The sequence below is a fragment of the Daphnia magna genome, linkage group LG6, assembly GCF_020631705.1.
Source record: "Daphnia magna isolate NIES linkage group LG6, ASM2063170v1.1, whole genome shotgun sequence".
In the NCBI taxonomy this organism is placed as follows: domain Eukaryota; kingdom Metazoa; phylum Arthropoda; class Branchiopoda; order Diplostraca; family Daphniidae; genus Daphnia; species Daphnia magna.
Window position 1 is genome coordinate 3,950,658 of NC_059187.1, and position 25,115 is coordinate 3,975,772.

Genomic DNA, 25,115 nt, shown 5'->3' on the forward strand with positions numbered 1-25,115 from the left:
CATTGCTGTCAGAACAGCCATCATTTTGCCTATATATACATATGTTGAACGTGTTGTTTGAATTGCGCTAATTGTGATCCTTTTTTTAGTGTGTGTGTTGTATACAGTTTATCTTATATTACCGAGTTTAAAGTATCTGGCTGCTGCTAGTGGCGCTGCATGCTGGAATTCAGCTCGTACTCTGTAACCTTCTCTCTCTCTTGTGTGTGTGTACGTCTATAATAGCATTTGCCATTCTACTATATACAGACGGGCTATCGTGACATCATCAAGTTCCGACGCCTTTAAAAATAAAAAGGAGAAACGAAACAACGTGACCATGACCAAGTTAAATGCAACAACTTAAATGTTATATATTTGTTTGGCCTAGAGACGAAATGTGAATGGAAAATAACGTTAGATCGCCAGCAGTCGGCAATGAAAACGTAGACGCGGAAAGACGCAAAAGAGACACGTTCTTTTCCTTTCCTCTGTCCGTCTCTTCCGGGCTGAATAATATACACATTTAAAAAAAAAAAAGAAAAGAAAAGAAAAGAGGGATGTGTGTATATAAACAGGAGTCACGAAGGCACACGAAAGGAAGCAAGAAGTCGCGCCTGATGCGCGCATGGAACGAGTCAACAATCTCGACACCGCCAGTCAGAGTACAAATAAGCGGCTGCTTCGTCCCGATGCGACTCACGACACAAAAGGCCATTCGATTCATCCAGCTTTTTTTTTTTTTCTATATATCTGTCCTCCCACGCGCCATTCGAGCGTCAGCAAATAGAGGCCCTCCCCCCCATACCTCCCGACGTTAAAAGGGGAGGAAGTGAGAAAAAGGCAAGAAAATAAAAAAAGAAAAAATGTAATAAAAATTTTAACAAAAAAAAAAGGGGGGGGGGGAGGAATCAGTTCAGCGGGAGAGTAACAAACGTCGGTTGGGTGGCGCCAATTTCCCGGCCTGCAATCTATGCTCATATATAAATGACAGGATATACGTATAAAAACGGGACGAATATTTTTGGCTACGGGGAGGTGGGGGGGATGTTGTTGAAGATGGCACTGTATAATATAGGAGCAAATCAGCGAATATAAATGCACGTTGATTTCGCATTTCGACGCACTTTCAAAGATTTTCTTGGGTGGTATGTATAAAGACCATCAAGTTCTATATAGAATGGAACGAAGAAGAAGCCCTTCCGACGTCTAACACACGCCCATCTGTGTATATGGCTTGCGTTTACATATATAGACGTGGTATAGATATCGGCTAAAGTATAGACGTACATGTAATGACTCCCATGTTGACCTTTATATACGTCTATATGAATACATAAGAGACGCAGCTGGTCGTCTTCGATTACAAGCGTCTTATATCTGCACGATACGTTTCTATATTGTTTAGGCCTATATATTTACACGCACGGCCGTTCTTTTGTTTCCAACATTAGAGCACTGTGAAAAAATCATTGATCTGGATGGATCGCGCTTTTCCATTCCATCCGAGTGGCGTCATCATCATCTTCATCGTTTGGCGGTTTTGTATATATTCACGATATACGCCTGTCGTCTTATATGCGAGCCTGATAAGCTTTTTCTTACAGACAACTCGTCAGGCTCAACACTTTAGGGTCTCATTGGCAGCTCGTAATCTCCTCCTCTCTCTCACTTTATTTGAAAAAAAGACTGTGGTTTCATCCAATCTTCAAGCAAAAACATTCACGAAACATGTAACGAACCTTTATTGCATTTATTCATGTATACTGTTAATCAGCCGAGAGCGTGGCACTGTCTGTACATAAGAAATAATCGAATTGAGTCGATCGATTTCAAACCCTATACATAATAGTTAGACACGCAAATGGGGTTTGTTCTTTTTTGTAATGAACACACGAGGCATTTTATGCGTATATATATTATATACAGAGAAAGGGCCTTTATATATATATAGTAAGGAAGGAGTGGATCACGAGTTGAAGCCAGGCGAATGATAGATAAGACAGAAGAGAGCGGTGGGGGGGGATACATCGTCGACTGTATATACCCATTGATGTATATATATAGAGGCAATCAGGAAGAAAAAAAGAATTGAAGGAGCTATCGCAAACGAACAGAGCACATCGTATTTCCACCAACTTCTAGTCTATACATGTTGCTTGTAAATATATATATATATATATACTGTGATGTATATATAGTTGATCGTTGTACATATAGAAATGCTGTGTGCATCAAGTCTCAGTCACTATATATAGATAGATATACGTTTATACGTCCGTTTTCAGTTGATTTCACATCGATTTCTTCGTATTTCTGTGCTGATTTCAACACCAACACAATTTACATCCGGTACTATGTATATATATAATATTATATGGATGTGTGTGTATTAAACACATTCGATATCGCAGTTGCTGGTCTATCTACTTTATACGTAGGCTACCCGTTTTTATTTTTGCTTGGATATACCATTGACCTTTTTCAGGATATACAGTATAAATAGAGAGACGAAACTATTGCGAATTGGTGTGTTGCCTGGCTTGATCCGTCCAATCTTCGTTCGCTTGATCCGCGTTGACGCAGCATCACGAAAGCCCATAAACACGTCTATACGCTCAATATGTTCAAAGGAAACAGCCAATGAGGGCATGCACAACCAATTCGCATGTATATTATAGTATATAGTCGCTAAAATATAGTCACACATTTTGATTTTCTAATGTCCATCATTTTGAATAAGAGATGCATGTGTTATGTAACATTTGCTGTGTATATATTAGCCTAACGTCCTATACATATTCGCTTTGTATTGGCGATTGCCAGCATGCGAATGAATAGATCGTATGCGAAGACGCTCAAAGTCTGTGCTACTTAGTTTGACCTGACTGTGTGTGGTCATGGATTATCATTTTTTTAAACATTTCAAATATAAGATAGACTAGGTATATAAAGAGATTATTATTATTATTTATTTTTTTTTCAAATCTTTGTGTTGTAAGCTGGTCGTGTATGCGATGAAACGAAATGATTTTTCTTCGATATTTTCGTTTTATAGATTCTCATTTTTTTCTTTCCTCTTCGCATCGGTCGTTGGTTTTTCTCTCGTCTCCTGATGGATTCATTCACGGTCGACATAGCCCATCTTGCTGTGCGTCTATGTAACCCCTTCCCCTGCCCTGCCTATATAATCTATACAGCTATAAACGGCGTGTCACTGCCAGTGTCTGTAATACATCCCACATCCATAAGACACAAACAAAATGAAGGTTTTTTTCAATGACGTCAACCAAAGAGCCCCCTCTCCTGTGTATACTCATTCATAAAGCTCTGTATCTCTCTCATCTATCAACCAACACAAATAGAAGAAGAAGAAAAAAAAAGGGGGTTGGATGGGGGGGGTCTTATAGTTCTTTTGGATGTTGTGAACATAATATACGCAGCTTTTATCTATAATACGCGGTAAGGAGTCCGCCCCTTCCCCTTCTCCACCCCCGTGATGAGTTTCAAATCAAATGCTCGTTTATTGGATTGCTAATAATCCTTTTTCTTATAATATGTACATGACGTTGTTGCTGTATACAGAGAGTGATTGCTGTTGTGCAAGACAGGGAGGGGGTGGGGAATTACATTTTTGCCTGATATTATATTGAAATGTTTGATGAGAGCTTTCCCGACAAATCACGCAACTCGTATAACGAGAAACAAGATTATATATGTTCTAATTTTGGTTTTTTTGATTGCATATTTTAAATCAATTGACAACCATTTATACAATATCTTTATTATAGACTATAACACGTCTTCATACATATTTAAATTAATTATATAGTCAACGCGCCAAGTTTGAAAATGAGTTTGATTCCATATTGTACATACAGATCGCATTGAAAAGCAATCCATGCATTTAACTTTTTCTTTTTCTCACAAGATTAAAGCGCCTCCACACCGATAGGCTGCGTCGTATCAAGCGCCCCCTTATACACAAATGAAGAACGTCTTCACGACCACGATCCCCATCCACGTTTAGATATATATAGGCCCTCGCTATATATACGTCTATATGTATATATACTATCTTTTTAAAATACTCTTGATATTTCTTTGTATATATACACTGGACTTGCAGACGAAATGATGTTGAAAATGAATGAGGAACATTTTCGTCGTTGCTGACGGGCCGTAAAGGAAGAAGAGCAGGCGATAAGGAAATGGGAGAGAACGAAAGCAGACAAGGAATAGAGGAGCTTGGTCGGGTCAAAGGCAAAAGAAAAAGGGGGGGAGGGAACACAAGGGTATTAAGAACTCATCCGTTCGTCCGGATTTAAAGCTATAGTGAGCATATAGGGAAGGAAACGGACGCCCACGCAATATATACAATCGCACACACGAGAAACGAGGCACAACCGAGTACGTCATCTTTCTCCTGCCCCAAATATATTGATATCTACACACGTTATCAATAACTATACACTATATACTGCATATATATATCTATATGGCTATATATTTTATGCCATATATATACTGTATTTTTCTTTTCCTATGTTTTTGCTTTACGTTATAAACACGTCGCTTTGGTTTATTCCCAATGGTTTATTCTTTTTTCCAATTTCTATTGGAAGTATAGGCTGTAGCTGCTGGTTATATATACATATATTGGCGTATGGACCCTTTTATTTATTTTTTATTTTTTATTATTATTTTTTTAATGGTAGATCTAAACGTTTTTAGACGTATAGGTTTCCACGTAGAAGCGGAGTACATATTATTAGACAGAAGCCGATATCGCCAGCTCCCTACTGGCCGTTTTTCTATCGTAGACGTCGCAGGAATGTCGAGCCACACTCCAATATGTGGCGGCTGGATGATGATGGATCGATTCCATCAGTCAAGCCCCCTCCTCGCCAAGAAAAGAAGAAGAAGAAGAAGAAAAAAAAAAATTGAAATCGATCAATAATGTTTAGACTGTATGTACACAGTGCGATTGAGTTTTTGTGCAGACGCGATACTTGTCTCTTTGATAGGTACGCACGTTGTGACGCACTTTGTTTTAATTTACAGACAGATCCTCTTTAACTCGCTTTCTATCCCATTTTTACTGGACTGATTATTATCAGCATATACAGCTTAAGTTGAATGTCTGCTATAGAAATGAATGTGAACAGGGGGAATTCCGCTGCGAAGCGAAGCTGATGGTCGTGATTAAATCGATCGTTCAAAGTCACCCGCAGTGAGCCGAGTATTAGACTATACACATATACGTACATCCGTGCGATTATAGTCTGGCTGATTGAGAGCTACACACTGATTAATTTATATCTTCATCATTGAAAGCAATTCTGTATACGGCACTTCGTATAGCTTCACTTGGCCTTTATTTCCGCCATCAAATGAATGTATGTCTATATGTCCAATAGTCAAAAGAAACATTTATCCATTCGAAAATGAATAAATATAGGCTTTACACATTTCTGACTGATCAAACATTATATAGTCTATAACACCTTTATGAAATCAAATGCGATTGGAGTATCATCTAAAAATGTATGGGCCCTCTTTCTGGATGGTTTGAAACGCGTGATTCGGGAGGGTGCAGGTTCGGCCGGTGTATATATAAGAGAGCCGGATGAGTGATGGATGGGTACTGAGAGCCACTCACTTGACTATATGCTATACTAGGCTATATACGGATTGGTTCATAGATTTTTTTTTTAATGGAAAAGCCACTGTGTCGTGTGCGAGGATACAACAATTTTCGATTTGAGTGTGCCGAATAGCGGACAGACGAGAAATGGGAAAGAGTTACGCAAGAGACAGATCGGAACGCAGTTGAACGAAAGCGGGGCATGATGGGATTTGACCTTTCGTTTGAATGAAATAAAAAGAAATAAAAAAAATTGGAGAGTGCTGCTGGTGGAACGTTGATTGAATCCCGTTGTCAATCAACAGGCTAATAGAAATCGAGTTTTTATTATATTAATATTTGTGTGCGTGAATTTCGTTTGCGTGCTGATGTGGAGCGATTCAAACGATATGTCCAGAAGACGTTTGGCGAATTCATTGAGAACAGTGGATGAAACAAAGAACTGCGAAACTGTTGAGGATGCCGTTGGCTCTTTTGCATTTGAAACGAATTGTTCCTGGCCAAAGCTTTTTTTTTTTTCAAAACTTTTACATTATTTGGCGAATATCGGTCACATTGAACGCCCCTCTTCCAAAAAAAAACCCCAATGGGGGCGTGAATGTCTTATAACAGACAAGATCGCTGTAGGCCCTATATATACTTGTAGGTGTCTCATTGAATGTCTCGAGAAAATAGGCGACACGTGCCGTGTTCTCTCCATCTCTTTCGAATAAATTCGAACAACAGATGTCATGAAACATAAGTTGGTGTGTGCGTTAACAGCCTATTCAAACATTTCTAATGGGTTTTTAAGAAAAATCGCAGAAATGCACGTTTAACTGTTGCGAGAAACAGGCACATCTCTAATATATACGTTTCTTTGCTTAGCAAATTTTGTTTAAAGTACACACAAAACAAAACTGATGATCACATTTTAAAACTTACAATCTTTACTATTTAAATCTGCGTGTAAGTATATATAAAGTAATGCCTATATATACATTATAATGTAGAAGTCTAAACGTTTAGCGTCCGGTGCTGTTTCATTTCATAGGGCCTATAGCGCGCAGGTCGACAGGGATTGCCCATTCCCTTTAACTAACCGGGATGTAAACGATGCTGAACATCCTCTCTTAAGAAATACAACCCAATTTGAATAGAAGAAGAAGTTTTAGAAAGAAACGAAAGAAAAAATCTAAATCAAATGCGAATAGGAGAAAATCCGCAGTCCCATATATATATATATATTTCGATGCGATGCGACTGAACTGCCAAGACAACAGCTGTTTGGCCTCTTGCAACCATCCAACTAGAGATTTCCACATTCTTATTTCGTCGAAGACTTTTTGCTCTTCCAGCGCTTTCACTCCCGCATTGGAGCGTGTTCTCCTATATACGGATATGGGAGCAGAGATCAGCGAAGGGACTCTGTGCTGTGTGTATATCCCTATCGGTCAAAAATGGAGGAACAAATAAAAAAAAAAAAAAGGAAGGAAAGGAAGAAAGAAAGGGAAATATTTAAAAGAAAAATGTGGGCGTATCGATATCGCAGTATTATAAAAGGTTCAATAGCTGTAAACGCACTGACGCCACATCATTCGCGCAACGAGTCCGTGATACTTGAAAAAAAATATATTTAAAAACAAAATCTTTTATTCTTTCATTTTCAATGAAACATATCCGTGAGATGTTTCCCTATTAATAGTTTTTGAAAAAAAGGGGATTCCAACTTACTTTATTCATTTATTGCTATATAAGACGTATATATCTATATAGCATAAGCTGAAATGAAGGTTCTGGTTGTCTGTTGTGAAGAACAATGGGCAAAACTTGGAAGGGGATCTGCGAATCAGTTGTCTTGAGCACGTCAGAAAAAAACAAAAAAACAAAAAACAATCGTTGCGCAAAAACAAAGGAAACACAAGTTTTAATATGTAACCGCAAATCAGTGTGATATATACGAGGCTGCGGCTGTATATTCTATACTGGATGAATTCCGCACCGTCGCCCACGTTTTCCATATAGCCTCTCGGGAGCAATATTAATGCCACACAGCTGCTGTGTGCAACTGCGACCGCAATTCTGTAGCGGCAGCGTTTTCTGTTCGCTAGCCATCATTGGGTGCGTATGTATACATACCTTTTCTTCTAGGATCGCACCTCTATTTCTTTTTCCTATTCATAGCGCAGTCTATATACTTTATTTGACGTAACATTAAATGTAACAGTATAACGGAAAATATCAAAAGATTTCCGTAACGTCATCACCATTTTTTGAATTTAAATACCAAAAATAAAACAAGATGACACTTGTGTGTAACACGTGAGGGCATAGGGCATCATGCTTCCGTATAGATTTAGCTCTTGAAAAGACGTTTTATATATAAGAAAGGCCAGCCATTGAATGATTCAAAGACTTTTGTGAGACAAACGGACGGAAGTGAATAAATAAAAAAAAAACCACTCGCTTTCTATTTATATTACTGGCATACATATATTTATATACAAGCCCTTTTTTTCTGAAAAAGTGTTTTATTTTATTTTTAAGTTCGAATAATATTCGATATACAAGAAAGGAAAACGGGAGTGATGATGGTTGTTTTGCATATCCTTCGTGTTTTTTTTTGTTTGTTTTTTTTAGTTTCAATTTTGCATACGTCTATACGTATAGACTTGGGATCCCTTTTGAAACAAACATATCTGTATGCAGCAGAAAGTATAGAAAAAACGTATAGCTATAGATCGAAAACGTCGGATGAGTGCGTGTAATATAGCCTAAAGACTGTAGTCGACTGCACACACACACACACATAACATCACTGCTGTATATATTGAAGAAGTTGGATGATCCGAAAGCACTACATTATGCGTCGGAAATAAAAAAATACAGAAGAAAAGGGCAACAATGGTATAGCAAGATATGAAGAAAGAAGGTAAACTTTGCTGATGTTTTATATATGCTGCTATTTCGATCATATTTAAACGCGCCCACGCTATTCATCCGCACGATTTCCTGCTGTCCCAGAGTGTCGTGGCCCTTTTTTTTCCCTTCTTCTTTGTATATTTACATTTGACACGTGCGTTTTATCATTCATGAATTTCCAAAAAATAAATAAAACACATTTCACACATCAGGTCATCGTTTTATAAAATAGACACAGAAAATGAAAGGCTTCAAACGAATCATTTTCCACTGATTGGAAACTATATGTCCTTTTTTATGCAAACGTTCGATATATATCGCAAACGATCGATCTATCCCAGCTGCTTTTAGCCTATCAACAATTTTATTTCTATACGTTCTAAAGTCAACCTATACGTATTAGACAAAGGGGTTCGCATCAGACATAAGGATCGCCAGTCCGGATTTGAGTTTGAAGCTCTAATCAAAAGAAGAAAAAAAATATAAAACAGCTAGGCTATATAATACAGTTAAAGTTGTATAGGATTCTTTTTTTTTTTTAAAGGATGTGACGAGAAAGATAAAATCAAATGTAAATAAAAAAAAAAAAAAAGTTTTTCGATTAGAGAGGAAAGAGCTAGCGGGTCAACAAACTGTTTTACAATTGCTTTAAACTTATTTCCTCCACTATATCCTCTATTATTCTCATTTTTTTTTTTTTTACTAGCGTAAAATAGTTTACTTTTGATTTCCATCACCGCTAATGCGGGATCGCATGTTTTCCATCGGGCACTTACAGTCCGCTATATATATAGGCGTATAGTGCTGTTTAAATCAATACTTCCGGCATGTGTGTGTGTGTGTATCTGTACATATACGCTGTTGGGGTGAGAAGGACGAAAAGGGAGGAGCATATAAGCCCGCACTCGCGTATACATCTAGTCATCAAAGGCGATTGAATGGATTCATTGATGAATCGGGATCGTTGCACAGGACGCAACAAATAGGACGAAAATAAATATAAATAAATGGAGAAGGAAATCGGAAAAGAATGTTGGCATATACAGTTTCATTTATATATTCTTTTTCTTTCGATTCGGTATATCCGCTCACGCACGCACAATGCCCTCAAGATCTATCGGCCTTGCCGCGTATACAGTACATGTTCACATTCATTATTGTAGCCTATATAGAACCTAACTATACGCGATGTATAGATATAGGCTTGGGAAACAGGAACATTCTGGCCGACGCCAGCCTATTTACAGCGCGGCCGCAATCCCATCACAGCTGACACAGGCTCGTTAACGACAACACCATCTGGTGTTGAATCACGGTTAGCGTTACAGGACGATTCGCAGCCATTATGTAGAGCTCCCGCGTGTATCGCCACACCATTTCTTTCGTGTCATTTGTCTTTTATTTATTTATTTGTGTTCCCTTCATTTCGATCCACCATGTTGACGTATATAGAAGCAAAGAGATGCGCTCACGTAACCGCAGGCAAAAGAATAGCTCTCGGATGTAATGAAAATGACCTCAAATAAAAAAGAAAAAAGAAATAAATCTATGGACTTCTTACGAAAATGTTATAATGCAAGAGAAAATCTTTGTGTGGTTTGCGTATGCGGGTGTAGGGGGAAGCGGATTAATGAACGAATAACATATATTTTTTTTCTGCGAAAAAAGGACCACCGCCTTTAGCCAACTAACTTTCAATAGATCCTCTGATGTGCACAGATAAAAACAAGCCTTTCTGTGTAAAGCAGCTTGCCTTCGATATACAGGATAATACTCAAATGATGCCATAGTGAATCGTAATACATATAAATATTGTCGTGTATAAGGTATAAGATCCCAAGTTCCTTGTAGAGGTGCAGTTGTTCCTCAATCATATATATTTTTTTCTAAATCCCTCATATACGCATTTCGGTACAAAGATGTTACATAGCCTTTACAATATCAAACATATATACGACAGTCGGCAAGTGTAGCACACAAAATAAAACGTTGTGCTCGATCTCGGTATAGGTCTACCTACCGGCCGAGGAGAAATGATGGTCGTTTGTTATATTGCCTGTATAAAAGCGAAATAATGGAGATCATAAAACTATCAATACGAAGCATAACCGAAATTTGATTAATTTTTTTTTTCTCTCCATATGGGCTGTTTTGTTATAGACGTTCTTGAATTCAAATATAATGATAAGAGTCACGTGTAATATATAACCTCAATGGCCTATATGGTGACATATTTCTAGAGAATTTATGACCAATCTTCGTTCTTGAAAGAATAAAATATTTTATTTCGATGACGATGCATTTAGCTTCCTTTCTATTTTATGTATATAGCTTCCCCTAAATCGTTTTTACGTTAAAGGTTAGGACGTCAGTGTAGTCTATATAGTACTATCTGAAGAATAGCAGCATCTTATATGCACCAGTGCAAACACCATGACTAAAAAACATACATATAGGATACGTATATAAAAGCATAAATTTGAGGGCCGGCCGCGTCTTATTCGTTATGACGGTTGCTAAAGGTCAAGTCGGCAATGTCGGACGGATTATCACGGAAGATGACAAATTCCTATCCTGCCATTTTCACGACTCACTGCCGTCGCACCACCTACTTGCCTTCTTGCTCATCTTCCGTCCTTCTTCAGCGGCAACACCCACTAGCGTGAAATGTATTAAAGAGGCTTGATGAACGACGAAAGAATTGTTTTGTCGAGCGTCTCACTCGTCCCTTAAGTATAGTCGGCTGCTGTTGCGCATTAATGCCGCTCTGGCTCATTCCTGTAATGCCCATTAGCCATCAAAGCGCTCTCTTCCCCATTTATACTTGCAAGATGGACACCTAAGCCATTTTCACTTTCAAACAGCCTCCCCCCCCCCTTTTTTTTGAGACTTCGAAATCATTCCCATTTTAAATACACATAGCAAGGCGAGAGTTAATCGTTAAGGTTCTGCATTATTATCTAATGATGGGGTTTTGGGCTTAAACGTTGAGAGTGTTTGCGTGAAAAGGGTAACCGGCTCTCCCCTTATCCACACCGAGGACGTAAAAAGCATACAGAAACATTGGTCGATCAGTCATATTTATAGTAGTTTAGCTAACGGTTTGCGCACAGTTATTTGACACTTGTAGTTCACTCCAGTTTGGCTTGGCAACGAAAAACACGTTCGACATATTTTGAATGTGCACAGAGTTCACAGATAGCCATCGACCTGATTTGCATTGAGCCTAGATTATGCCATCAGTCTTAATGGAGGTCTACGAGTCTTTGTTGAGTGTTGTCGTATTGTGTGGAGAATCTTTTCTTTGTCAGGTAACCCCACAAGCAACAATCTAAAACATTCGATGACGACATGGTTCCGTTTTGCTTAAAACCTGAATGGCTGTGACAATTATTTAGTGCCATATTTACACCCTTCACCCGCCTATTATCGGTCACCCAATCCTGTAAACCAGCTGTATGATCAATCCCCCAGCTATTGCTATTTTTTTTTCCCATGCTATTAAAAAAAAAGTTAGAGCGAGCCAAAGCTATTTGCTATTGCAATCCCTCAAAGCTATGCTTCCATCTAGCGGTAAGCGATACAAACGGTCTCAGAGAATACATAGATCAGCCTCTATTTTCCAAGGTCGAATCTAGCACTGGCGCTAACTGTGAATTAAGTAACTATTCACAGGGACTTGATGAAAAAGACAAACGACAGTATGTAGAAAAACTATGGCACGGTATTTGGCTCACACCTATTTGATCGAAAATATCGAAAAATTTTTTAAAAATATCAATATTTTTAAAAATCAGACCAACAACGAAATCAAAAATATTTTGAAAATCTTTTCAGATGTGGAGTGAAAGACAAAGTCAAAAGTTAAAAAAAAATCAAAATTTCAAAGTCAAAAGTTAAAAATCAAATCAAAAATCAAATTCACTTTAAAATTCATATTCAGGTTTAGTTTGGTATGGGATGTCTTGTCTCGACATCTGGTGGAAGGCAGGCGAGTTGCTAACCGGCAGTTTTGGCAGACGGTCATTCTGCGGAACATTCTGCGGGAAGCACACATCATATTGTTTTTATTTCGTTCACACAGTCACACTCAGTCACACACTCCATGTCAGTCACTTATTTTGTTCCCAAATCAGCAGTGTTCTGAATCAATTAATAAGTAAACAAAATGGCTACCTTTAATGAACTACAACAAGTGTATTTAGAATACACTCATAATCTTCTACCTGGCACTATCGGTATTCCACAAATGAAGATCACATCTTATATGACTCTTAAATTTACGTTCACTGTTTTATTTTTAATGTATCCAATTCAGGACTGAGTTTTCCTGACTTCTGTACTGGATACAATGTTTTCACAGACATTTGGAATGACACTATTCCTAATTCACCCGATGTTCACGTCGATGAAGAACAACATGTTCAACTGGAGTTTACGGATCATGATAATCACGTCGAGGAAGAACAAAATCTTCAACTGGGGAATATGGCTAACGTGACTCCTCATTCTCATCAAACAATTAGAGGCCCTAACGTGTTGGTTACGCGTGATGTGGAGGACGTTGCCATTCCGGTTGTGCAAGTAACGATGGATGGGATATCGCCTGAAAATCGTCGAAAAAGCTGTCTATTGGCAGCAGAAAATAGATTGCGACAGTCTGGCCCTCCATTACCTACATTGTGGGAGGAAATCACGGCGTCGATGGATGTGGTTTCAAGTGCAACTGCTGCTCCTTTAGGTGCTTACATTTGAAATAAATGAAACAAATTATTTAGTGGGAACAACTAATCAAATTTAGATACTAATAATTTTCTTTTACTTACAGCAATCGAGAAATTGAAATGCCATCGAGAGACTGTACTAGAAAATGGCAAGAATATGGTGGTTATCAGACGAGGGCAATATCTGGTCCATGATTTTATTGCTAAAATGAGAACGTCTGAATTTAACTTACACCGGAACAAGTTAATTGATGTCACCTTCTTGATGCAAAATGAAAACGGAACACAAACCCAGGAATTAGGAGTCGGAGTAGGACCCTTAAAAGACCTAATGTCTACTTTGGTAGAACAATTTGTACTCAACAGATTGTCAACTTTGTTCAATGATGGCACCGTCGAACCATCTCTCTACCATTTCACTCGAGAAGAGTGTAATATGGAAATGTATCTTGCCGGCCAAGTTTCCGGTATTTTTGATTTTGATATTAATGCACACCCGCCAGTAAAAGTATTTACATTAAAACAAATTTTTTTTGTTTAAGGGCTTGCAATGGTACAAACTTTCCTATGTCCCTGGTGGACACTACCATTCTTTAATCGACTGATGGACATTCAAAAACCAGATTCCACTTTACACCCGTTTCTGGCTGGTTTGGACTCACAGTATAAAGTATCTAAGGTAATTAATAAATATTACCTTTGTTAAGAAGTAAATATTATTCTAATTTTATTCGTTCTAATTTAGATTTTATCAGATCCAGAATGTGCGACATTGTTCAACAGGCACCCTTTAACACCGGAGCACATAATGGCAATATTGAATTGGTCCGAAATGAAATTAAAGAAAAATACAACTCTGAAACGGGCAGAATCAGAATGCCAGAGTTGGTTCGCTGACTGGCTTCAAAAGCTGCTACCAGATGATTTGTCAGAAGTTCTCCTATTCCTGACCGGATCAAAAATAATTCCGGCCAATTGGAATGACCATCAAATAAAAGTGATTTTTCTGCATCTAGAGGAGAATGAAAAAAGGCGACCAACGATTAGGACCTGCCCTGCTTTTGCAGAGCTCAAGTTCCCTGTTTTTGTTACAAGTGAGGAAATCGAAGAGGTTTGGATTGATGCTGTGAAACAAGTCAAGTTTGGGTTTACCTTTGCCTAAGCTCACATTTCTCTGTGATTCAAAACAGTTTGCGTTTTTAAAGTGTTTCCTTTTAAAAGTGATTTGAATCATCTTCTCTTGAACTCAGTGCTTTATTCCACTGAATGTCTAATTAAAATTTAATGTGTTTTCTATTTTAAACAAGTGATATACCTCATCATGGTAAAATTGTGTCAAAAAATGTGTTTTGAAGTGTCCTGTCTCATGCGAAAGTGTCGTTTTCGAACGGCCATTAATGAATGAGTGTTTTTTTCCTTTTTTTCTTTCTTCGTAATTTAAATGCTTATGCGAAAATAAACGAGTCGTTAAAAAAAATTCCAATCAAACGAGGCGTTTGTCGAAATGTTTAGAGGGGGACCTCTGGGTTGCGGGAGCGGACAAAGTTGAGCAATATTGCTCGCTGTCTTCGCAGATGAAGGGTTTCTCGTGGCTGCAAGCTACGTCGTGCCACTTGATGCCATCTTTGTAGAAGTTGTTCAAGATGGCCAAGCAAGGCTCCCCCTCCTGTTTAGAAAAATGATTTCCAGTTGGATTGGTTATGAAATAGAAAGAAAGGAGATCAGTCCAATAGGAAATTATATCTTACGCCTTTTTTGCGGTTGTCGGGCTGAGGGCGACCAAGAAAGCATTCATTTTTAATTTGAAAAGTTTTACCGTGATCGCTATCCAGGTAGCGGCAGCTATAGAGTATCTCATTGGAGATGTTAAATCCGGTCGTTACGACAGACGATCGATCGATCGTTTCTAAACTCGAAAAATAACATTATCGTTTCACAGGAGGTTAGAACCAGAAATAATGAAATGGTCGAACCACCCAGGAATTATTTTGTCGTAGCTACGTATAAACCCACTAAAGGCGTCGAACCTGAAAAATTGCTTCGTAAAATGGATACTTCGACTGCTTTCCCCAGACAAGGCATAACTGATCCATCAAGCTTCTTTCGACGAAAACGTACAGCCCGTCCTGAAATTGAGTGCGAAACTAAAGCAACTAAAAACCAAAACCAGAAAATTGTTCGACAGGTCTATTAGTTAGTTGAAGAAATACGCCGATTGTTTTCAGGGAAAAGCTGAAAGGCTAAATGGATTAGGGAAATCGTTTTTGAAACAGCAACACATGTTACTGACTTGCTGCAAGTTAAAGGCGACCGCTACTACTCTTTAGCTCATCATGTCTTTACAGCTCATTTCAGAAGAGTAGCAGTAATGACGTTTATTTTACAATGCAATCTCATTCCTGTTACTTAATGCGAAAATTGCAATCTTTTGGCAAGGGTAAATTTCTCACTTAAATTGTCTAATTCAACTGATTGTGGATTAACAATTTGATGAAGTTCGACGAATTCTTCAGCGTTCAAGGGATTAGTGAATTTGGGGACTTCTCGTGCTTGTCGGAATTGCCCGACGATCGATTCCAAATACTCCATGTCATTGAAATTATCCGGAAGATGGAGAACATCATCCTAGAAACAACATAATATTTTTATAAGTGCACCGTTATATAACTTTTATTAATTAAATGGTTCAATGGATACCTGGAGAAGTTCAACCCGTGGTCGGAGAAATTGTCCTTCTTCCTGGCGTTGCTTAAGTAGTACCAAGCCGGAAACATATAGCTGATTTGGAGTTTTATTCCCTTCCGTCCGTATAGGATGGTTGTTCCAAGAGTCTACGTATGTTTCTAGAGTCCTCTGGAATAGATTAGTTGCCACCTGATGTAAAATGAAAAGATCTAGTTCGGAGTCACTTTGGATAACCCCCGCATTCTCCATTTCTCTGTTATTACCAAAAAATTAGTAAGTGATGATATAATTAAAACAATTAAAAATGAATCGTTACTTAAACATGTTCAGTAACGGTCGGACACCACGTTGATTCGTGTCTCGCCACTGTCGTTCAATTCTTTGATTCCGCATGGAAGAGCCAGCGTAAAAACTGAATCTATCTACACCCCGTACATTTAACATATAATCAGCTGCTAATACATTTTCTCCTCCTCGATCAGTTCTAGAAAATGAGACAAGTAATTTTAATTTGCACAAATGTGTATGTGGTATATTAGTAAGAAAGGCTGTCACCTTAAACAAGCTGGAGTTACCCAAATGATGCAGCTAGAATGCAATAGTTTGACAACAGTCTCTGAGCGGTTGTTGTCACTAACTTGCATTCCCACTATCGCCTTACTATATCCATCAACAATTCCATGAACAACAAATCCCCATCTAAAAAATTATATGTTTTATTGAGTTACTAAATAGTGATATAAAAAGCCATAATATAATGTATATAATTACCCATCAAATTTGTGGAATCCATCCATGTGCCACATTTGTAAAGGGGAATCTGCGTGATAAACCACATGAGGAATCTGTTTCAAGCCAGGTTTAGCCTTCTTCAGCCCAATTCTAGCATAGGAAGCTCGCAAACGCTTTTCTTGCAATTTGTACCCATCTGCAACAAGTTTGCCTTGCAACAACTGTAGACCTGTGTTTCAAAAAACAACTTCAGTAATTGTAATGCTTAAAGGATTTTAAAAAAGAAAGATTACCAAACTTGGGAAACCTTTTGAGCACGTTGGCAATGACAATATCGAGATCATTATCAGAAATGTTGGAGTAGCTTCCTCTTATTGATAAACCATATTCCTTGATTCTGCGTTTAAGAGTTGGTTCACTGATCTGCATCAAAACAGAAATCCCACGAATTTTGAAATCACATGCTAGAAAAAGAATTTGTTAGTTAAGGCTGATAATAGTTTTTGCATTGTGATACCAAGATAATCTTTCAGCTGTTCAACATCAACAGGTATTTTTCTATAGTTGGTTGCTGCTTGCTCTTCATTAGCCCCATGTAAAGCAGGGAAAGCCAGTTGCTCTGTGAAAACATTGTATCCAGTACAGAAGTCAGGAAAACTCAGTCCTGAATTGGATACATTAAAAATAAAACAGTGAACGTAAATTTAAGAGTCATATAAGATGTGATCTTCATTTGTGGAATACCGATAGTGCCAGGTAGAAGATTATGAGTGTATTCTAAATACACTTGTTGTAGTTCATTAAAGGTAGCCATTTTGTTTACTTATTAATTGATTCAGAACACTGCTGATTTGGGAACAAAATAAGTGACTGACATGGAGTGTGTGACTGAGTGTGACTGTGTGAACGAAATAAAAACAATATGATGTGTGCTTCCCGCAGAATGTTCCGCAGAATGACCGTCTGCCAAAACTGCCGGTTAGCAACTCGCCTGCCTTCCACCAGATGTCGAGACAAGACATCCCATACCAAACTAAACCTGAATATGAATTTTAAAGTGAATTTGATTTTTGATTTGATTTTTAACTTTTGACTTTGAAATTTTGATTTTTTTTTAACTTTTGACTTTGTCTTTCACTCCACATCTGAAAAGATTTTCAAAATATTTTTGATTTCGTTGTTGGTCTGATTTTTAAAAATACTGATATTTTTAAAAAATTTTTCGATATTTTCGATCAAATAGGTGTGAGCCAAATACCGTGCCATAGATTATACTGTGTAACTTTTGTTGAATTCCAATAGATTTCATTTTTTGCAGATTTTGACAAATGTGGGAAGGCTATACCCTTCCCACTTTTTCCTTTTTGGCCAAATTTCAAATATTAATCAAAATACATGAGTTTGATTCAAAATTGAATGACAATCATGGAAATCAAGTTAATTTTGCAATTGGTACTATAGTTTTTGATTTAAATGTGATAAACAAAAACTAAAGTTAAGGTGCTAACATCCCTTTGTTTTATTTTATTTTAAAACCTGCTGATTTAAAAAGAAAGCCGATCATTTCATCGAAATCATCATTCAATTTCGATTATACTGTGTGACTTTTGTTGAATTTCAAGAGATGTCGTTTTTTGCAGATTTTGACAAAAGTGGGAAGGCTAGGAAGGCCCTTCCCACTTTTTCATTTTTGGCAAAACTTCAAATATGGCTTAATATACATAAATTTGATTGAAAATTGAATGACAATCATGGAAATCAAAACTCGAAAACCCAGGTTACCCGCGGAACGTTGCCATAATAGGCTACCCGTAGCCCATAGGCGATCCGGGTAGCCTATTTCCAAAATCGGCAGGCTGGTCGGATTTGATGGGCAAAGCGGGTATACCCACCACCATCTTGGAAAATAGCGGCTTGCAAAGCGCCAAGTTAAATTAAAAGAGAGATTAGCAAAAAAAAGCTTTTGTGGTGGAAATTCAAAGTGTGTGACTTGATTTCAGGGAAATACCCGGGTAATAGGGTAGGAAATCGGGGCTAACCGGGTTTGGAATCCGGGTAATGGTAACGGTTTTCCAATTGTGTTACCCACATGAAAACCGGGTATGTAGTGGGCACAAAGTTTCAAGAACCGTTACCCCACCGGATCCAATTTTTTTGCCTAGAAGACCTACCCATTCGCCAAAGTACCTACCCATTGGACACGGGGCCGAGCACAAGCCCCACCAGTGTCCGAGCTTTGAAATTCCGATCTGGCAGCTCCATTACACTGATTCGCCGCCAGGCGCCAGCGTAGACTTAACGGATAGCTTTCGATATTAGCGAGGCAAAATAGCTTTTCTAATAGCGCCATAGCATAGCGGGGTGAAATATAACAGCCCAGGTTGATGTACCGGTGCTGGATAACATCCGAGATTGAGCTTTTGCTTATCATGTGCGGGTGATAATTTCGGTACTAAACACTTGCCATACTCTAGGTGTTGCAAACGTTTCCGTTGTATCTTTAACTGGCAAGAAACAGGAAAATGTTTTTTATTTATATTTTTATTAGAAAAAGTGATTCTTCCTTATTTCTGCTAAACGAAACTTGAACGATGAAAATTACATCATGAGAATGCTACGGAGTTCTCTGGCGCCAAGAGAGGCAGTATCACATGCACGACAAACACGCGAATTAAAGCAAACATGATTATATAGAAGGTATGACCAAAAATAGGGTGTTTGTTCTGTTGATCTTGATCTTTGAAATCAGAGAACTGGCGCCTTACGTAAAATTCAACGCATCCATAATGACTTCTGGCGTTGAATCTGTCCCTCAAGGGTTCTCGCCAAGAAAATCACGAAAAGCTGAAAAAAAAAAACAGTGCATAAATAGAAATACTATATAATGGAGCTATGAAAACAAATACCTGCGCAAAAGCCACAACTGTGGCTATGCCCGCTATTATATAGAGATTTCCATACACCCACATTTCTATGATAGAGATACAACCACTAATGTGGATTTTCTTTGCAGCTTCAAGCTCCTATAAAAAGTTTAAATTTCATAACATTTCGTCAGATCAAATGATATAATAAAAGATTACTGTAAGTTGTTGCGCCTCATAACCGCACATCACGTTAATCAGGCCAGTCTAAGAAGTTTTCGAAAGTTTTATCTGAAAATACATTTTGCTACAATAATATGATGTATACTTACATTAATGTCTGCAGGATTCCTGCAACATGAAAAGGGTACAGCACACCTTTCAACTGAGGGATTCGTTTTTGTGCAATTAAAGTATTCATTTTGAGACCAGTCCAAGTATCCACTTTGACTCAATCCACAACACTTGAACTAAGATACACACAAGTATTAGTTACTAAACAACCATGAATTTCAATGATTTAGAATTACCTCTTGCTGGGTAAAATCAATTATATTCTGGAGATCAGGGTCCTCACGATAGAATTCTATGAGTTTTGAAGTCAAATGCTTCTCTAGTATCCCTGTTACTTTTTGAGGAAAAACAAATCCAAGAGTTGCCAAGGCCAGTTCAGCAATAAAAAACAATAGCAGGCAGGCAGAGTACTAGAAAACGCAACAAACTATACTAATGAGAAAAATTCTTAAATATAAATTTCTGATTTCTTACAAATTTGAGGAGACAAGAGTTTTCCCTGAGCGCTCCTACACAGCCAGCAAAACTGACAGTGAACATGACAAATCCAACAATAAGCATTATAATAGAAATATCAAGAATCATCTGTTCAGCATTTAGAACCAAACTGTAGCCTGTGCCCTTCCATTTTTCAAAGAAGGCATAAAGGCCAACTCCAACAAATATCCCTCCAAGAAGCTGTAAATAAACAAACAAAAACATAATCTTTGATTACGATAAGCGTCCACGCAAATCATAACAGTTGCATACCCAAAACACAAAGTTGAAGAAGAATATGGTATATTTGACACAAACGTTGATGTGGTTAATATTTCGGCCTCTTCTACGGCCATAACCACTCATTTTTGGTAACCCCACTTAACACGGATCCAAATGAACTTCAAAATCTAAAAGCAAATATCATCGACATTGGAGGTTTTCGATTTTCGCAAACAACACTCACAAGTCCATTGTCCAACAGACTGAATCCGGGATGTCAAAACGTCCACTATGGGTGTGGGGTTCCTGGAGGGAGGGCTTTGCACTGGTTTGGGCAACAGCACATTCCGATAGCAGACATTCTCTGCCTTCGAGGTTGCGGTAAACAGCGGTTGTGAAACTTGGAACCGCCCAAAACTTCAAAAATATTGCGCGCCAGCATCGCGCGCCACCGCGAAAACTACATGAATCACTGAGTGTTGCGTAAAACATGATTAAGTAATTTTCTACAGCAGCATCGCCTTAGCTAGAAAACGCGAATTTTCCTCTCTACTTTGAACTAAGTTGTTTTTTTGTCAACAATTACAGCGTGCTCACAACTCAACACTCCGTTTACGGTAATTCTTAAAATTTCGAAATTATTTTACTTCATATTAGGACTCGTGAACCACAAATACAATTAAATTTACATAAAGCTCGCAAAATGTAACTGCTTATGCTGGGATCACAAATGCAACTGCGTTTTTCGGTCAAATCCAACAGTAATTCACGCAATGAAAGTGTATTTCGTTTTCAAATCGAACCTTTACCAGAACAAACAAACCTCGCTTTAATTTAAATTTCAAATTTTATAATACGAGAGAACATGAAAATCGTTCAATATTATTGACTAAGCCTTCAGAAGTTGTGCAATTTTTTTAAAGTCGGCAGAGTGACTGTGAATAAAAGCTTTTGTTTCCCACAACATAGGGATTAATTGTTCGTTACGCGTTTCATCCAAAGGGATATCTTTCTCTAAGCAGGGAGAAAGGCGAAAATAAGCACATCCAATCATGCTACACCAACTTCTTGCACGATCCACCACCTGTTTTTACATTAATAAGTTATTCACGTATTTTTTATTTTTATTTACTAGTAACTTTACCCGTCGATCCGTAGAGGTCACCTAATTCGAGAATAAAAGCAATGTAACACCATAATGATATTAAATAAAAAAAAAAATCTATTTTACCTGCTCAACCAATAGTTTTAAAAAGGCGGATGCCCCCCATGCTAAGCGAGCAGCATCAATCAAACCTTCTGGGCGGAAAACATCAATACTAGTCACCTATGATATTCTGTATTAGAAACATATGAGCCACATTTGCTAGTTAGAAACTTATCACCTGTTCAGTGGGTTTGCAACCTGTGCCGAGGGAAACCACCAACATCGGTGGAGTTGAACTTCCTGCGCCCAAAGCGTTCATAACCGAGTTGTACTCCTGTATTTCAGTCAATACATCCAAGGTCGGATTATTTGCAATCAGGCCTCCATCAAGAAACGATCCGAAAGCTCTAAAAAGTTGGCAAATAAAAAAGTTGTGAAAAAATAATAATAATTAAACAAAAATAATATTAAAATTAAATAAATCAAAAATGAAAACAAATTGAACTTTGTGTGTCAGTTACCTGAAATAAGTAGGTGCCGCCCCAGAAGCCCGAGCAGCTTGCCATACCATCTGTTCTTCGGGTTTTTTAGATACCGTTGCTTCAGGTAGACTCAGCAGATCCTGTGGTGACGTATAATTCCGAAATATATGTAGATCAGCGGGAATCATGTCCGCAATCACGGCAGTGACAAATAATCTAGTGCGAAGAAAATATTAGAATATTAACGAGTTTACGCTTCGGTTATTGATTTACTTAGGACCAGTGATATCTGCCATAGTTCGCTCGCCAAATTCGGTTCTCAGGAATCCCTCCAAAAAATCAGCGTTATAAGGTCGCTTACCGATGAAAACTTGGTCTTTAAAGCGAAAATACATCGATTTACATTCACGAACGGATTTTCCTACAGGAAAACAATACTAAAATTAAAAAAAAAAAAAAGAACGGGCTAAAAAAAAATGGAAAAGGAAAAACTATGATTTACCGCATGCTAATGCTAGTGAAAGAATCCCTCCTGTACTAGTTCCAGAGATCCAATCAAAATGCTGGATAACTGGACCGCCAAGTATTAACTCCAGAGCTTCCAACATTTGGATAAGGATCAAACCACGAATCCCTCCGCCATCTAAACACAAAACACGTCCGCCAACAATTGATTTCCTGAATTAAAAAATGCAACACATCGTTGTTCAAAAGAAATTTCGGTTAACGGGGAATCTGTTTGGGTTAGAACTTACGGTGCTTGATTAGCCGTTGCGGAATGTTGGCAAACCTGATGAAGCATGGCATCAAACAGGTGACGCGAACGTGGAATTTGATCAGCACAAGATGACTGCCCATCATCTTTCCCAGTAGGACTGCATCCATCTACACATTTCGGTGTCTTCTGAGAACACCGTTTTGCTCCGACAGCATGAAGACAGTAGAGTAATGCTGGACCACTACTAGAACCCCTTCCAGCGACTATATGGCGTGGGGATTCAGCCCGATCGTTCAGAATATTCACATCCGATCCGAATACTAACAAAGCCTGCCAAAAATATACGTTACAAAAGATTTGAAACGCACATTAGCTATAATGGTACCTGAATTATTAACAGGCTTGCAGAACTAGAAGCTAAATGAAGTGGTGAATTTCCACTAGAATCCACTAAATTAGGATCGGCTCCACAAGTCAAAAGAGCTACGACACACTCAAATCGATCTCTCTGTACCATCACGTGCAAAGCGGTATGACCACTAAAGTTGCGAGCGTCGATACTGCATCCAAGTTCTACCAGAGCCAAGACAACTTCTTTAGTGGTAGCCCAATGCAAAGGTGTGCCACCATTTTTCATATCCTATAAAGTACAAATGATAAAGCGCGGCTTTTCAAAATCTCATTAACCATCTAGATTACTTTAACATGAAGCTGATTCGGGAAGGCAGTAAGAATTTCTTTAGCACACGCAAAACTATTCGCAACCGCAGTTTGAACGATAGAGCCTTCTTCGTTGCTGGCCACGTTGATATTTGCCCCGGCAGCTATAAGTGCTTTAACGCAATCGGGTTTATCAGCCTGACAGGCTAGATGGAGCGGCGTCAGATTTTCCTTATTCCTGGAGTTAATCGTTCCATCTAAAGCGCAAAAAGCTAACGCCTGGTATAAGGTAAAGTTGTGTGAAAATACAATGAAGCCAGGAAAATATTTTACTTAATTGAATTACCTCGACTGTTTCTTTGTTTGCCATTGCCGCGTAATGGTACACAGTGTTTCCTTTAGCATCTTTAGCATCGAACTGGGCATTTCCAGACATGGCAGCAATTGCAGCCTTGATGAAGTCGGCTTTCCCGTTTTTGGCTGCCACATGCATCGGCGTCATTCTAGTAGATTCATCACTGATACACAGCAGACTAATAAAAATATTCTATGTTATCTAACATGGGCTGGAATAAAGCTAAATGAAAAATAATACGCCAAAAATGACGGCTCTTTCAAGCCTTCTTGTAGACCATAGTGGGCAACTATGTGTGCAGCAGTCCAGCACGGATTAGTTGTTATAAGAGACCACACATCTTGCAGCTGGGGAAGAACACACAGCTATAAAAATTTTCAGAACATAAGTATGCTCGAAAGCCAAAAACATTCTAATTGACAGCCAACCTCAATTGATATTCTTGTAAGGTATGGAAGTTTATCTCTAGCCATTTCAAAATGGTGTTCCACATATGTTACTTCAGCAGACCTGCAAAGACTAAAAGTAGGGTTTGTTTCAGTATTTGCACTTCTTCAGAGAATGTGAAACATACTTTACCTGTAAACTTTGTCTCTACTGCCTGTCATGATTAGCTCAAAGCCAGCATTTGTACCTACACCTTTACCATACAGTACTAAACATTGATCTCTTTTACAAACACTTCTAGTTACAAGTGAAGAGGAAGAGACTTCAATAACCTTTACTGGGTCAATGGTATTGGAAGATGTCAATGAATTAACTAAGTTGGTGGCCACTGCTGAGGCTAACTGGGAAAAAAATGACATTCTTCAAGGAACTTTTGATTCAAATTTTAAAACACAGTTGACTTTAAATGTCTTTCTAAGTTGTTTAGTTAGGATTACTGGTTTATAGTATGTAGTAGCACACAAGAAAAAATCTCTGTTCTTTCCCTTTTTGGGTAATAGGTAATTTGATGGTAATTAAATTTACTAAGTTTTGTTGGAACTTCGGCAGGTAAGGTTGACAGTGGACGACAATGGACGACAGTGGACGAGAGTGGACGATAGTGTCATGCAACAATTTTACTCGGTGCACAACTATGTGAATTGTTTTTCGCACTTTCTTTTAAGTATGTGCTACCTAATCTAAATTGATAACCTGAACTTTTTTTACTACGATTATGCACGAGCTATAGGAATGGGAAATACATGACTATGAGCTCTAAACACGAAATGACTTGTCAATT

The 25,115-nt window shown here is 38.2% G+C and overlaps 4 protein-coding genes across 5 annotated transcripts; 1 reads left to right on the forward strand and 3 right to left on the reverse strand.

Annotated features, from left to right (window-relative positions):
• The first annotated feature begins 12,445 nt into the window (after positions 1-12,445).
• On the forward strand, positions 12,446-14,511 carry LOC116935991. Its single transcript, XM_032943215.2, has 5 exons — positions 12,446-12,765; positions 12,846-13,268; positions 13,356-13,718; positions 13,794-13,930; positions 13,997-14,511. The coding sequence occupies exons 1-5, from the start codon at positions 12,696-12,698 to the stop codon at positions 14,411-14,413; spliced, it is 1,410 nt and encodes a 469-aa protein (XP_032799106.2). The 5' UTR covers positions 12,446-12,695; the 3' UTR covers positions 14,414-14,511.
• Positions 14,512-15,611: 1,100 nt separating this feature from the next.
• On the reverse strand, positions 15,612-17,636 carry LOC116935993. The gene is made up of 8 exons (XM_045175174.1): positions 17,413-17,636; positions 17,186-17,332; positions 16,962-17,132; positions 16,708-16,897; positions 16,492-16,635; positions 16,253-16,420; positions 15,949-16,189; positions 15,612-15,876 (listed from the first exon to the last, which is right to left on the reverse strand). The coding sequence occupies exons 1-8, from the start codon at positions 17,480-17,482 to the stop codon at positions 15,658-15,660; spliced, it is 1,350 nt and encodes a 449-aa protein (XP_045031109.1). The 5' UTR covers positions 17,483-17,636; the 3' UTR covers positions 15,612-15,657.
• A 1,555-nt stretch (positions 17,637-19,191) lies between these two features.
• Positions 19,192-20,904, reverse strand: LOC116925309 (tetraspanin-33). Of its 2 annotated transcripts, XM_032931989.2 has the most exons (8): positions 20,770-20,904; positions 20,577-20,713; positions 20,301-20,504; positions 20,063-20,236; positions 19,865-20,002; positions 19,752-19,799; positions 19,575-19,691; positions 19,192-19,512 (listed from the first exon to the last, which is right to left on the reverse strand). In XM_032931989.2, exons 2-8 carry the CDS (start codon positions 20,667-20,669, stop codon positions 19,441-19,443), a joined length of 846 nt encoding a protein of 281 aa, XP_032787880.1. In that variant the 5' UTR covers positions 20,670-20,713; positions 20,770-20,904; the 3' UTR covers positions 19,192-19,440. The 2 variants fall into 2 exon arrangements, with proteins under 2 accessions (XP_032787880.1, XP_032787879.1); XM_032931988.2 differs by having other exon boundaries at positions 20,577-20,836.
• A 386-nt stretch (positions 20,905-21,290) lies between these two features.
• LOC116925314 (85/88 kDa calcium-independent phospholipase A2) lies at positions 21,291-25,108 on the reverse strand. The gene is made up of 14 exons (XM_032931995.2): positions 24,467-25,108; positions 24,316-24,406; positions 24,128-24,252; positions 23,879-24,065; positions 23,572-23,811; positions 23,258-23,512; positions 22,910-23,202; positions 22,657-22,832; positions 22,428-22,575; positions 22,194-22,370; positions 21,911-22,079; positions 21,757-21,852; positions 21,670-21,690; positions 21,291-21,609 (listed from the first exon to the last, which is right to left on the reverse strand). The coding sequence occupies exons 1-14, from the start codon at positions 24,691-24,693 to the stop codon at positions 21,415-21,417; spliced, it is 2,400 nt and encodes a 799-aa protein (XP_032787886.2). The 5' UTR covers positions 24,694-25,108; the 3' UTR covers positions 21,291-21,414.
• Positions 25,109-25,115: the final 7 nt, after the last annotated feature.

What these genes read in the sequence shown, in the direction of transcription:
- LOC116925314 (XM_032931995.2), bottom strand. Translation starts at nt 24,693, where the DNA reads ATGTCATTTTTTTCCCAGTTAGCCTCAGCAGTGGCCACCAACTTAGTT. An exon ending in TTACAAGAATATCAATTGAG is followed by an intron (nt 24,253 to 24,315) that starts GTTGGCTGTCAA and finishes AAATTTTTATAG; the next exon opens with CTGTGTGTTCTTCCCCAGCT. An exon ending in GCAACGGCTAATCAAGCACC is followed by an intron (nt 22,833 to 22,909) that starts GTAAGTTCTAAC and finishes TTTTTAATTCAG; the next exon opens with GAAATCAATTGTTGGCGGAC.
- LOC116925309 (XM_032931989.2), bottom strand. Translation starts at nt 20,669, where the DNA reads ATGAGTGGTTATGGCCGTAGAAGAGGCCGAAATATTAACCACATCAAC. An exon ending in ACTCTTGTCTCCTCAAATTT is followed by an intron (nt 20,237 to 20,300) that starts GTAAGAAATCAG and finishes TGCGTTTTCTAG; the next exon opens with TACTCTGCCTGCCTGCTATT. An exon ending in ATGAGGCGCAACAACTTACA is followed by an intron (nt 19,692 to 19,751) that starts GTAATCTTTTAT and finishes AACTTTTTATAG; the next exon opens with GAGCTTGAAGCTGCAAAGAA.
- LOC116935991 (XM_032943215.2), top strand. Translation starts at nt 12,696, where the DNA reads ATGGCTACCTTTAATGAACTACAACAAGTGTATTTAGAATACACTCAT. An exon ending in TCTTCTACCTGGCACTATCG is followed by an intron (nt 12,766 to 12,845) that starts GTATTCCACAAA and finishes TATCCAATTCAG; the next exon opens with GACTGAGTTTTCCTGACTTC. An exon ending in TGCAACTGCTGCTCCTTTAG is followed by an intron (nt 13,269 to 13,355) that starts GTGCTTACATTT and finishes TTTTACTTACAG; the next exon opens with CAATCGAGAAATTGAAATGC.
- LOC116935993 (XM_045175174.1), bottom strand. Translation starts at nt 17,482, where the DNA reads ATGGCTACCTTTAATGAACTACAACAAGTGTATTTAGAATACACTCAT. An exon ending in GGATTCCACAAATTTGATGG is followed by an intron (nt 16,636 to 16,707) that starts GTAATTATATAC and finishes ATAATTTTTTAG; the next exon opens with ATGGGGATTTGTTGTTCATG. An exon ending in CCGTTACTGAACATGTTTAA is followed by an intron (nt 16,190 to 16,252) that starts GTAACGATTCAT and finishes TGGTAATAACAG; the next exon opens with AGAAATGGAGAATGCGGGGG.